General features: G+C 36.6%; 1 protein-coding gene and 1 pseudogene across 2 annotated transcripts in view; one reads left to right on the top strand and one right to left on the bottom strand.

Moving 5' to 3' along the window:
• The first annotated feature begins 1164 nt into the window (after positions 1-1164).
• On the top strand, positions 1165-2767 carry LOC107709822 (alpha-1-antitrypsin-like; annotated as a pseudogene).
• Positions 2768-2894: 127 nt separating this feature from the next.
• The window catches only part of npdc1b (neural proliferation, differentiation and control, 1b), a 27808-nt gene continuing 16195 nt past the window's right edge, over positions 2895-14507 (bottom strand). Inside the window, exons 2-9 of one of the 2 annotated variants that reach the window (XM_016514464.1) lie at positions 12353-12499; positions 7611-7706; positions 6340-6564; positions 6143-6209; positions 5956-6040; positions 5761-5837; positions 4659-4758; positions 2895-4450 (exon numbers count right to left, since the gene is read on the bottom strand). In XM_016514464.1, coding sequence (XP_016369950.1) covers positions 4373-4450; positions 4659-4758; positions 5761-5837; positions 5956-6040; positions 6143-6209; positions 6340-6564; positions 7611-7706; positions 12353-12499 — 875 coding nt within the window. In that variant the 3' untranslated portion in view covers positions 2895-4372. The remainder of the gene's footprint in view (positions 4451-4658; positions 4759-5760; positions 5838-5955; positions 6041-6142; positions 6210-6339; positions 6565-7610; positions 7707-12352; positions 12500-14507) is intronic. The other variant, XM_016514465.1, reaches the window with a different exon arrangement.

Genomic DNA, 14507 nt, shown 5'->3' with positions numbered 1-14507 from the left:
TACACGTTAAAAGCACCACGGGGGCATTATAGGGATCTGTTATGCTTAATCTATTAAGTTTTGCTATGTACAGGTCTATGTCGTTTGAATTAAAGTACGCAGTGAACTCTGTTGCCTTGAAACTCATGCTGGCGCCATTCATTTCATATTCGCTTCCGGCTGTCCCTGCCTGCCAGCATAGTGGTGTAAACAGAATGGGTCACGTGACGTCCGGAGCTCTATGGAGCACATTCTGAAAGGTAGAACACGGTTCAAGACATTTCTTTTTTTTTTTATCAAAAACATTTTTTTTATTAAAATGTACAAAAAACTAAGGAAGTACAGTTACTGTAAAAACATTCTAACGTATACACAGATACAGTGTTGCCAGGGTACACGGTTCATACAGCAGATAAAGTGTAGTTCGATGCAGGCAAAAGACTGACTAAATCGTTCAAAATCACCGTGTCGAATGATTCTGAGAAATAATTCACTCAATTACACAATGAATTCGTCAGTGCAAGTAATGAATTAAACATCTCACATCTCAAAATTAAGCAAATGTTGAGTTTTTTTTTTCATGTATACATGTAAAGTTCTGTACCATTAGTGTTGTTTGTTCATGATTTATGTTCGTTCGATCAACTTCCAAAATAAAAAATAATAGTAAAAGGGCGTTTGACATTTTTATTGTAACCATGGTTTCATGTAACCCATATTTTCATATAAAAAAATAAAATAAAATTATTTCTGAGAGTGATTCAGTGGGTTGTTCTCTTAATGTACAGTCATGTAGCTACCTGCTGTGGAAAGCATTTGTATACTGATTTGTGTCAGTAGTTCATAATTTTCGCTGAAAAGCAAAAGTAAATAAAGTGAAGGTTGTTGTCTTTTTAAAAAAAATTTTTTTTAACAAATATAAAGACAGACTTATAGCGCTGTCCAGTTTGGAAAAAGAGACAGCAGCTGTCTGGACAGGTGGAAAATGTAAAATGTGTGTGTGTTTATAAGATAGAATATAATAAATAACAACAAAGAGAACCAAACAGCATACAAGCATAAATAAATATGTTTTGTCACTCGTGTGTTAAACTGGTTAAGTCCATTTGCTGCATGCCTTTCTTTTTCCTCAGGGAATTCATGTAACATCTCAAATTGAAAAGCGATCATGGGAAGGAATATCATATGTTTGTGCATTTGTGCTTTGGTAATAGTTCACCCAATCGTCGGAGATGATGGTCCACTACCAACTTTTGACATGCTCACAGTAATGTTAAGGAGAAAAAAATGATTTTGCTTTTCCCCTGTACAGGAGTCTTATCTCATCGCCCGAATATCAGTCCAAGAATATCTTTTTCTGTCCATGGCCCTTTTTCTTCATTGTCTTTAGGAGCTGGTGGTAAGACCAAAGAGCAGCTTTTCTGGGGCATCGGTCATGACAGCTCCATCTTCAACACTGAAGAAGTGCAAAAGACCTTCCAAAGTTTCTTGGAAGAAATCAGCCAAAGAAGGGTGGACATGAATGTAGGTAGTGATCTTTATGTAAGAAACAAATCAAAACCACTTCCCGAGTTCCTTGAGAAGATGAAGCAGTTTCACCTCCCGGAAGGCTTCGCTGTGGATTTCCACCTCAATGCAACTTTAGACCAGATTAACACATACATCTGGGAAAAAACACATAGGAAAACAGATAAAGTTGTTGAAGATCTGGATGCTAATACCAGGATTATCCTTCTTACTTACATATATTTTAAAGGTAAACCAACCATACATGTTATAGTTAATGTCATTCTGTACTTTAGGTTTCAAATGTCAATAACTCCACTCTTATTTTTCTCCTGGAAAATGGACTATGCCATTTGACCCAAAATTGACTCATATGAGGCTGAATTCCACGTGGATACTGAAACCACAGTTCCAGTTCAAATGATGAATCAAAAAGATTACATCCAAATCTTTCATGATGACACGCTAATCTCCACTAAAGTCCTTTCTCTGAAATACAACAACTCCTACTCCTTATTTCTTGCTCTCCCAGACAATTCAATCACTGAGCTAGAGAGGGTTATTAATCAACGAGATATAGAAAGGTGGAGGAATGTGGTCTGGAACAGGTTAAAACTTTTACATCCTTGAACATCTCTTTAAGTCAATTTTTAAGGTCCATTTTTAGTTATACCCAGTCAGAACTCTTTGTTTTTGTCTTTCAGACCGGTTGACATCTACGTCCCAAAGCTCTCTCTAAAAACATCATATTCCCTGAACGATATTTTGAAGGGAAAACAAATGGCTGACATGTTCACAAATAACGCCAACTTTACAGGAATATCAGAAGAAAAGATGTTCATGTCAGAGGTAAAGAAATAAACATTGCTAATTAAAATAAAAAGTGAATTTTTAAAGGGATAGTTCACCCAAAAATGAAAATTCTGTCATTAATTACTCACCCTCATGTCGTTCCAAACCCGCAAGACCTTCGTTCATCTTCAGAACACAAATTAAGATATTTTTGATGAAATCCGAGAGTTTTCTGTCCCTGCATAGACAGCAACACAACTGAGACGTTTTTTTGACAAAATTGTCAATTCAGTGGAAAAGCAGTGACGTGACATTCAAGATATCATAACTGACATTAAACGGCCATGATTTTGTATAAATGCAGTACATTTCTTTAAACATTTTTTGTTAGCATGTTACTGTCCACAAACGCATAGTCAGCATGTGTTATTAAATCATTTAATAAAGTCTCCTGCATCTGTGTGTGCAGGTTGAACTTCATTATACTTAAATACCCTTTGGAAAAGGCACATAGAAAGACTCAAGTAAGCGTCTCATGTTGTTTGTCTGTAAATGTCTTCACACAAAACACCTGGTAGGTTTAATATCAAAGAAAACAGGACACTATTATTTGAGCTGATATAAATATTTATTCCCTCTTTTATATATTCCATCTTTACATGCATGTCAGGCAATCTCAGTAGCTGAAAAAGGTTTATTGGGCTCAACTAAAGACCATCGTGACTTATTTTGAAAAGTGCAGGTCATATCAGAGGTAACATCCCCACAATGACTGTCTAACAGAACAGAACAATTAGAGGATGTTTAAGGAGGCACATTTCAAATTTTAAGGGCTTCCCTCTGCCCCAATGCAACATCGAAAGACTGACGACACTGCCACGGCTTTTGACTAAAAGATTCAAAGGTATAAGATCCAGTGGAACTTGAACGGATCCCCTGCAGGAATTACAGAAAATGCTGCACAGAAACCGGCTACTGTTGGCAGATTTCCTGAGAAACAGCAGCGAGCGACACGCGCTCCGGAATCAAACTATATCACGTTACCATTAGTGATCTAGCATAGAAGTCAACGCACATAGATCGGAGGATCCTGGCCTGTACACAATAGCTGCTATATACATGTTACGCTGCAAATCAGGTCTTTTTGATTTGACTGGGTTTGATACAAAAACTCAAATTTCATGTGTTTTTGCTCTATAAATGAACCAGAAATGCACACTGACTTTCTTCATTACACAGCTTCAAATCATGCATAGTAGGACCATTCTGATTATACAGCGGCTACATAATATCATTTAGGGGTATTTATGTGAGCACAATTATAAAAAAATATTAAAATCACCATTGGTATTTTAAAAAATACAGTCACAGACGAATTTGGTAGAAGAAACCATAAAATATGCTAATCGTATAATTTACGTTGCTCCTCAAGGGGAGTCAACTTCCACGTCCATTCTAAAGATGACTAGCGTTTGCAGGCAAGATATGTTCAAACAGATAATGCTATAAATAAGTTTCCTTTTCATTGCACAGTACTCACAATATACTACAGGAGACGTCATAACAGAACTCAGCAATGACCTGAAATTAAATGAGTCTTGAGCTGGTACCAAGAGCAGATCATGTTCAAGCTTTTCGAGGATGCCCAGTCTCTTACGTACAGTATGTTTATAATGGACATTACTATCAAACGGGTCCAGAAGACGTAAGGAAAGAGACAGGAACTCTGCGTGACTATACAAAATGTGTGCAACTCTTAGTCAGAAATCCATGCAATGTTTTTACACATCTGCCGTTAAACTGAAAGGTACTACAGCGCAGGGTCCTGGTCCGAAGGGGCTGGTCTTTAGAAAGGATGCTTGTGCATGTGTGAATCAACATGTTAACGAGGTGAATTATTTCTGTCTGTGTTGCAGTGCATTTAGTTTTCTGTTCATGGATGGAAGCTGCAACACCAGTGTCAACTTGTATTTAACAGCACAAAAGAAAAATGCTCTCAAATGCCCACACGAACCATGATGACCTTTGTGACCTTGCCTGGATGGATCAGATGAGGAAAGCACACCATTGTGATGCGTCCTCTGAGTACTCGTGTTTAGTTGTAACTTCTCTGCAGGGGAAGATGAAAGGTGGAGTCATCGAACAGTGGGTTCTTCACTTCCATTTCCCCGGTCTGGAAAGAGAAAGATACTTTCAAACACAGTGGCACTACAGGAGACTTCAAACTGTAGCACAGTGGGTGACATATAATACCATCGATTACACCTGCAGGAGTCGTGATTTATGACAGCGATAAGTGAGATCTCTCTCATACGTGAACACAAAGACACAGACGTGATCCGCCACACTCAGAATTATGTATATAAACATATTGCTCTTACTGGGGCAAGTCCTGGGCACTCATACACAGTGAAGTCTCCGTCTTCATTTTCCTCATCCGAAGTGGCTCCCGACTCAGGAATCTTGGAATCATTTCGTTGCCTGCATAATAACAAAACACAGAAGGCATGCCACTGAGTTTTGAATAATAATGTAAATAATGTCAATGCATGAGTCAGTTTTGGTCAGAAAATAGGCTGATGTATTTAACCTGATAAATTATAGCCAAATGTTCACGGGACATCACATTATTTCATTTTAACCTACATATTTTAAAATATACACAAAAAAGAACAAATAAAATAAGACTTAGAGCGGTTTTATTAATGGTGTGCATACATTTTGTTTCTCTATTACCTGTTAAGTTATATAAGTTGCTCATGAATAATTTCTAATATTCCAGTGTTCCATTATTCATAATAGGCCTACATGTTAAATTGTTAAATGACTGTGGGATAAGAAATATTGTTATCTGTTTTTAAATTTAAATGGAGTAGATGGCATATACAATACCATTCCAAAGTTTGGGATCTTTTTTTTTTGAAAGTCTCTTGCTAAGGCAGCAATTATGGGCTCAAAAATATAATAATAAATAAATAAATGTTATTACTATTTAAAATAACAATTTCTATTTGATTATTTAAAAAAATAATAATTTATTCCTGTGATGGCAACACTGAATTTTCAGCAACCATTATTACTCTAGTCTTCAGTGTCACATGATCCATCAGAACCAAACCATTTTTGAACAAATTTGAAGAAACATTTCTCGTCAACATTATTAAATGGAAATGTCATTGGAAAAAGTAGAAATAGAATAGAAATTGAAGAATAGAAATAGAAAGTCCAAAAGAACAGCATTTAAATTATTTATTCTTTACTGTTATGTTTGACCAATTTCACACATTTTCTGAAAAAATTAATAAATAAAATCTTTCAAAAAATAAAACATATAAATAAAATCTTACTCACCCAAATTGTTGAACAGAAGCATATCTAATATACTCTAATTATTCCAAATCCAGGCATGCAGGATAAGGGTTGCTGGGAAATGTGTTATATCCATGAAAGGCAGTTTATTCATTCTATTGGCCAATTACGTACTTGAGTGACATCATTTGCTGCTTCTGGAGCTGAAAGTGGTACATCTGGGCACTCTGTGCAAGTGTTTTATCACCAGTCTAATAACAGAGACAGAGAAGAGTGCATCAGCACATACAACATACAAGAACATACAAGCATCACGACACATGCAGGAATGATGCTTTGCTTTTTTATGTGTATGTATGCTCTACTCACCTTGCCACTATCATAAGAACTGGAACCTATTAACCCAAAAGCAGGATAATCAACCTTCTGGGCCAGACGACTGTCTCTCTGCATCCTGAGAAGAAAGCATCATCTTCAGCTTCAGTATCATTCATGACTACTTATTCATGCAGGTATTTGAACCAACAAGGTTTGTCAAGATTATATAACATCTCACCTGACCCAACACACTCCAGTCAAGACCATGGCAACTGAGCCCACCATGAGAAACACACCCAAAAATACTAACAAAAGAAGATAAAAAGATTGTCATGAAAAAGTTGAAGAAGCAAGAAGGAAAAGCACTGCAGTGACACAGTCCGCAAACTCATATACAATTATAAACATCAGCAAACAATACACAGTATAACGCACTGATGAAAGAGTGGTCCTCAGAGGGGTACGGGATGATAAAGGGGGCGCTGTGCACAGCAGAGATAAAGGGAGTGTGTGAGGCTGGGCTGGTGGTAGAGGCGGTGGTGGTCAGGGCACTTGTCAGAGGCTGTTCTGATGTAGCAGCAGTAGGAGATGCCTCTGCTCTGTGCTGACTGCTTGGCCAGGATCCATCCTCAGGGGCTTTGGAAGCAGCTGGAGAGGGGGCTGAAGAACATAAGAGATTGAAAAAAGAGTGAGAGAGACTGTCTCTGAATAGAAAACACTGAATTTATGTTTTTTATATTTTTTTTATTTTGTGTTTTTATTTTATTAAAAATTTTTAACGATGTGGAGTGGGTGGCAAATTATGGTAGCATAATTCACCAAAAAAAAACAAAAAAAACTAATGCCTCATGTTGTTCTAAACTGTATGCTGTTACAAAAGGTGAAATAGTATGCACTCTTTTCCATACAACTTTATAATTTCATTGTGTCCGTAGCTATCAATTGACCCTGCGCAGGGAGTTTGATTGACAGGCAATCTGACCAATTATAACGCTGAATCTGCCAATTTTCTGAGACAAACAAACCAGACAGGTTAGTAGATTAACTTTGGTGAACTTGAACTTGAAAAACGGCGTGCGGCATTGACGTCTTTCAGTGGTTGAAACAAGACCTTCTGATGTTCATTCATGTTTATTTTTCACGACACATCAAAGAGCCACAAAACTGTATTTATTGTTTGAAATAGTTAAAAAATGACAACAATTGAAAGCTAAGACTTTGTTTCATATCTAAAGTATCCTGCTCTGTCTTATCTGTTGGTGTGTTGTCAGTTTTCGCGATACATTTTTGACTGTGTGAAAACAAGATATGAAGCGTGAGAGTGCCATGAGTTGTCGGACATAGCTACAGTAACGAAAGGTCAATTGCTTTTTGTAGGAACACAGCTAAACTGAAGTCATTATCTACTCATAATTTTCCCCTGCTAGCTCACAAACCACATTCTCGCTCACGTTCAATTCAAATAGTGTCAGCTCTGTCATCAAACACTTCTTACATGAACAGTGTCAGTTTGAATATAAATATCGTATGGCTTCAGAAACCCTGAGTAGACTGCAGTGCACATTTAGTATGTACTTGACATGTTCACTTTCATTATAAGGAAAACAGGAGCACAAAGACTTTATCCTTTTATGTTTTACAAAAGAAAGAAAGTTATACAGGTTTGGAATGACATAAGGGTGAGCAGGCTTCCCATGCTACCTTACCTGAGTGTTTCAGCTCTGATTCTCTGTGTTTGCTGATGATGGAGGAGAGAATGTCTATCTCTTCATCCAGCTCTGCGAGATGGCTGACCTTGACTGCTAGGGCAAGAAAGTGGGACACAGAAATAACATGAGAGTTACAAGAAAGAGAGGAAGGAGGAAGAGAGAGAATAAGTGAAAATCTGCAGTACTTACATTACTGTTCAAAAGTCTGGGGTCAATTTTTTGAAATAATGAATAAATAAGCTTTCAATTGATGTGTGGTTTGTTAGGATAGGAAAGTATTTGGCCGAGATAGATCCAGATCTGGAGTCTGAGGGTGCAAAAAAAATCTAAATTTGGAAAAGTTGTCCAAATGAAGTTCTTAGCAATGCATATTACTAATCAAAAATTAAGTTTTGATATATTTACAGTAGGAAATTTACAAAATATCTTCATGGAACATGAACATGATTAATATCCTTATGATTTTTGGAATTAAAGAAAAATCGATCATTTTGACCCATACAATGTATTGTTGGCTATTGCTACAAATATACCCGGGAGACTTATGACTGCTTTTGTGGTCCAGGGTCACATATTTGAAAGAAGTCCTTTATGCTCACCAAGGCTGATTTATTTAATTAAAAACACAGTAAAAACTGTACTACTGTGAAATATTATTACAATTTAAAAGATGTGTTTTCTGTTGGCGCCGATAGCCTTGTGGGAATGGTGCCGACATAACGCCATTGTGTTATAGGCATCCCGAGTTCGAATCCCAGCTCGAGGACCTTTCCTGGTCCTGCCCCCTCTCTTCCCCCCCCACTTCGCTTCCTGTCTGCTCTACACTGTTCTGTTGTAATAAAGGCAAAATGCCCAAAAAATAATATATATACAAAAAAAGATCTGTTTTCTTTTTATAATAAATTTTAAAATGTAATTTATATGATGACAAAGCTGAATGTCCTGTCTTCAGTGTCACATGATCCTTCAGAAATAATTATAATATGTTGATCTGGTTCTCAAGAAACCTTTCTGATTATTATCAATGTTTAAAACAGTTCAAAATAGAAAGTTAAAAAGAACAGCATTTATTACCAACATCCCTTTACTGTCACTTTTGACCAATTTAATGCAAACTTGCTGAATAAAAGTGTTAGTTTCTTTCAAAAACAAACAAAAATCTTACTGACCCTGAATGTTTGACTGGTAGTGTATTTGCAAATCGTAATATATACGCACATCATGGAGCTGTATCTTATCTTAGAGTTAAATCTGTCACTGTCACAGGTCAGTTATTGAACTATGTTAAATAATAATGCACCAAGGAATATGACATATATCTTGGCATAATTTGTATTGCATTGGGTAGAATGTGCATGCCATACTGCTATATTTATGAACATTTAAAATTATTAATCATGACATGCACCAAATATTTGCGTGCTGAAGTTTTATGAGCTTATGCACTGCGGAATCCGTGAGTGTGTGTACTGCAGTGAGTGTAGGCGGATTTGGTCAGTCGGTTTGTTGTGTGGTGCTTCTATGCGTATGTGGGCAGTGGGGCATACAGTCGGGCAGGAAGAGGACGGGGGAGGGGCCTCTACAGATTCATGAATGAAACCCGTCACCACGGCAACCACTGAGTAAGTGCCAAGAGCAAAAACTTCACGAGAGATAATAAAAAAAGATGGAATGTTTGAGAGAGAGAGAGATAGAGAGAAAGAAAGAGAGACAAAGAGGGTGTGTGTATGTGTGTGTGAGAGAGACAGATGCTTCAGCCATTCAACCATGAAAGTTCTATTTTTACCAGTGTGAGCTAAATTTATTTAAAAGTGTCAGATTATTTATTTTCCACTCCAAATAATGTGGAAAACAGCTTTTGTTTGCTGTGGACTACACAGCTAAGGGATACAATTTTGTCTAGTGACCTAAACGTGTACAGACGTATTTGTGTGTAAAACCTGTTTGCTGACGATTTTACACAGGAATCATGATTCCTCAATAATTGCATAACTTATGAGAGTCCAAATGGGTCTCATTCACTAATAATTGTGTACAAGTGTTCTTGTGTGTAAAGGTTTTTCATGTCAAAATTTCTGCCATGCTTTATTGTAATGCTGATGAATCCAGACTATTCTACTGTAAATGAAGGAGCAATAACCCACAGTTAAGAATTTACATAATGCATGCCCTAGCCATCTCCAAATAAGGGCTTTCCACACAACATCTCTCGTACAGCCATTCATCACTCTCTGAAACACATTCTTGCACTCTTGCTTGAGATCAAAATCTTTAAAGCCAAGTGTGTCAATGTCAAAATTGGCTGTACCTGGCTATAAGCATCTTTTAAATAGGCCTTTACTGCATCAATCCCAGATCAAGCTACACTAGACATTATTTTGTTATTCTGAAACGAGAATCATCAATTACTGTAGCTATTCAATTTCTCATAAATAATAATAATATTTCTAAAAATTCACACATAGACAATAATAAAAAAATACATATTGCAAAAAAACATGTGCACAGTTAGTAAATGAGAGCCAATAGATTTGGCACAAGCCAGAGAGCAACAAAATAGTAGGCAGGTCAAATTAGCCAAATAACCAAATAAGCCACCATAAACAACATACATACATGTTCAACTTTATATCAGTCTAACAAAAAGGCTGTGTGAAAAATGTGTGAGGCCTCTAAGGTCTCCTAAATGAACTGTAGAAAAGAAAGTGAGAGTTAAAAGAGGAAGAAGAAAAGGGCGCTGTTCATACTCCTGCCTGTTGAATGGTATCGATTAGATGTCGACAAAAGCACTGCCCTCCTAAGGCAGCACTGGAAAATTACCGATCATTAATCTTCAAGGCTGTAGTCAAGATGAACATTTTTTTTTTTTTTTGGCTGAAAACAAAAATGAAATGCTTGTGGATATTTACATCTAACTGCTGTTTGCTGGTATGGTTAAAGCTAAGGCAGCATTTGTCAATCCCTACCACTGCAGTGTAGAAAGAGACCGCCTGAATTATTTCATTAGCCCCCCTCCTTCCTTTTGCATTTGCAGCAATGTGTGGGTGGAAGAGGGGGAGAGGGAAGCCAGACTGGAAGGTTGCGAGGAGTGAGAGGTCTTCCACTGCAGTCCAATGCATATGATGGGGAACCCTGAAAATGCTTCCTTATATTTTGAAATGCTATGTTTCAGATTAACATGTGAAATTATCTGACAAAATCACTGTAAACTGTTTTCATTGCTGCTACAAAGACATTTGCCAAAACAAACCTGTAAAATGTGTGTACGACCAAAGATGGTATACCAAGATGGTTTCATAATATCACTATGAATGGGGAAAAGTGCAACACACAACATGGTGGAAAAAGTCCACTTTCTAATTAAAAAGAGCTAATCACCAGTTGGTAAAGCCATCGTGTCAATGCATTAGAAGCTCCAGTTCTCACAGAAAGTGAGCTTCCTGAGATGCATGCTTGGGATTATGCATGCGCATGGACCAACCTGAATTAAACGCTTCTTAAAAGCTATTTTATCATTAGAAACAACATTTATTAGGGCCCTATGAAATCTGTTTTATTTTTTTCTATTTAAATTTTTCTGGATTCCGTTTTTTTCCTTTTTTAATTTTTCCAGACTCTGTTTTAATGGTTAAATTACATTTTTATTAATAAAAATGCATGTCTAATTAATGAAATTGAAATCATGGAACTTAAACAATTTAACAGCAATTTATTGGAAGTATAACAAAAATTACATTTTTAAGGCCCTATGAAATGTGTTTTATTTTTTTCTCAAATTCAGTTTTATTTTACCAAATACTGTTTTCTATTATTGGTTTCATTAAATTGCAATAATCAAAATCATCTCTAATTAATTGATTTTATAAATACAAAATATCATTATTTTCTTTCTTTTTATTTGGAAATACTGTGTTGTGCATTTACATTTTTCTGCTAAATACATTCTGGTAAATATTTCTTTCTGGTAAATCCTTAAAAATATATATTTTTTAATAATAATCATTATTAGTAGTAATACTATCATTACATTAAGTACGGTAATATATTTGTCACAGTTTCTGTCAAGACCTTTAAGTTTCTGATTGTATATGATATGGCTACAGTTTTTCTCAAAAGAATATGTGTTATGTGTTCATGTAGACATATATTGAGGCGGCAGAGGCTGAAAACATCGCGAGCGTCACGCGCACTTCAGTATTGATAAATGAAACCGTGCGTCTACCTTAGGATAGGAGGAACCTGTGCCTGTGTCACACACACAGAGAGAGCGAGAGAGAGAGATCACACTCACACACACACTTTACATTCGGTGTGGTAATGTGGGCCGGTGTGGCTACAGTGCCAGGGCTGAATTTTTGTCCCAGTCCGCCCCTGGTCTACGCCATTCATTTACACAGAGACATGCAGAACTTGCAGGATTCATATTTAAATGTTGCAATCTGTTTTTGCGATATTAATATTCTATTAATTTTTAATATTCACAGACACTAGTCCATATCGCGTTTTGATTTAACTGTACCAACCTACTCTTGATTTATCTTGCTGCTGATTTGAAATATGAAATTGAGAAATGACTTGAAATAATAAGTTTGGCAAACAGTTTTTCAGATTTCAGTTTTTCCCTATTCAATTAGATAGAAGTTGGTTTTGCATTGTTTTGCTGCCCAGAGCTGTTGAAAATATGCCCGTCAAGTGACCAGACTTTTCTGAAAGGCACTTTTGTAGGACTCAGTACTCACCAGGGTGATTTCGTCTCCTGATCACACACTTCCCTCGTTTGTTCTCCAAAAATGGGTCTAGGCATGGGCCGCAGTGTGAAGAGCCAGGCTGGCAGAAGTGCCGTCGCTCCCGGGCACAGTCCAGACTCCGAGGACAATGTCCCACAACTATAACAGAAAAGACAAAGACACTGATAATTGACCCACTTATACACTTTCCACTGAGGTTGCCTCACATTAATGACCAATATTTTTCCAATTGTCAAAATGGTCTGACTGCTGATATCTGAATCCGTGAATGCAAAATATAAATAACTCAAATAAATGAATTATTTCACCCTAAAATTATATTAAAAAGATGCAAGCGGATTAACAAAATTCTCTTGGTTCTCTCAGTCTAACTTGAGATGCCTCAGAGTGAGCGTGCTGCAGCTTGAGTGATCCTCACATAGTATTGTTTAGCTTCCACTTGTACAACAAGAACATGTCAGGCTATTTGTCATACAGAATAATTGCATAAACAGCTAACAGTAATCAGGCTGATTATGTTAGAATAGCTCTCTCTGATCTAGTGTATTGTGTCTTGTTACTGTTATGAAGGAGAGCTCAGGAACAACAGAGCATCAATAAAACAGCAGTGCAACTGTACGTGGGCACTGCTGCTGAGGGCAGAACTGGGGCAGCATGTCGAAGTGCAGAGGAGATCCAACACCCACAAGTATCAAATTATGTCAGAGAACAACAAAGTAGTCGTGTGTCTCCCACTGATTGTCAGCAGGGATTCATGCTGAGCAAATGTTCATCATAACACAACACCACAAGTGCAAGAATCATTCTAACAAACATTGTTGGTGGAGATTGTAAAGCTTATTGGTATTCAATAGGGAGATCTGAATAATAAATAATTATTATATAAATCTTTACAAGATAAACTTCTTTTAATTCGAGTGCCTTGTGGCTGTTTTACGCTTGAGGCAAAAGATGGAATGCAAAAATGTGTTCTATGTGAAAACAGGTTTCATGTGAAATAGAAAACTGATTGAAAATATATACAGGGAAACATATCTATTTCACAAGGTGGCAATTTCGTATGAATTAATTTAATTTGAATTATACAAAAATGTCAGAGTTGTAGAAAATAGTAAGCATTAAGGTTCTTCCCCACTCCTAAACATACTATAATTGTCACTGGGGTTTGAGCAAGTCGTAGGAAAACGTACAAAAGATATTGTATCTTAATTATCGTAATTTTGCCAAAATGCAAAAACGTTACGAATTAAAAACAGTTGAATATTGCTATCCTAACAATGCATGATTGCATGGTGATTTGCATTTTTATAAGCATTTGAGAACTGGGGGTGGGCAATATACCGGTAGACATGATTGACTAGTAGAAATTTGTCAACTGGTAGAGATTATGGACTGTCGTCTCTCTTGCCGTTACACGGACAAGCGATGTTGCTGTGCTGTTGTCATGAAAACATATTGTTTGCACACATTTTTAAGCACTGCGGTTTAGAAACATGTGTTTTTAAGCTGTTGAAAACACTTGTTTCTTAGTTCCCCTTACACTTGTTCCCCTTAGGGCAAGTTATTTATTTTTTATTGGCTCAAGTTAAAAAATATAGATGTGAATCATTACCCTACATTTTTTTAATTGGATGAATGAAACATTTTTTTCAGTGCATAAACACAGTAGGGCTTAAGTGAAAGCCAGCAGCTGAGAAAGAAAACACATGTGTAACAGTATATTGGATCCGGGTAGCTCTTAAAGTGACAGCAGTTAATATTCCTGCTGTCTGTCATTCATGTTACTCAGACTACAAAAGAGAGAAAATCTCTCACTGCTCTTGAATAAATCTCTTTTGTAACTTTAATAATAAGAAACATATATTTAATTTACACACAGTGAAGAATATGCATTTTTATACATTTGATTACTTTATACAATATATGTAGCATGTCTTATTTATTTGTTCTACTGTAGTAGTATTGCTTGTAATTACCGTATTGACCCGAATATAAGACAATGTTTTTTTATTGGAAATACATCTGAAAAAACGCGGTCGTCTTATATTCAGGGTCTAGACCTTGACATGTCAATAATACACCCACAACACTAGGTGGCGCCAAATACGCATAAAACGAGTGTGCCATGAAATACGTAATGTAATGC

The sequence above is a fragment of the Sinocyclocheilus rhinocerous genome, unplaced genomic scaffold (genome assembly GCF_001515625.1).
Source record: "Sinocyclocheilus rhinocerous isolate Xijiao unplaced genomic scaffold, SAMN03320098_v1.1 scaffold926, whole genome shotgun sequence".
NCBI classification, from domain to species: domain Eukaryota; kingdom Metazoa; phylum Chordata; class Actinopteri; order Cypriniformes; family Cyprinidae; genus Sinocyclocheilus; species Sinocyclocheilus rhinocerous.
Note: the sequence above shows the minus strand (reverse complement) of the source record. Positions and strands in the feature narration are given on the sequence as shown.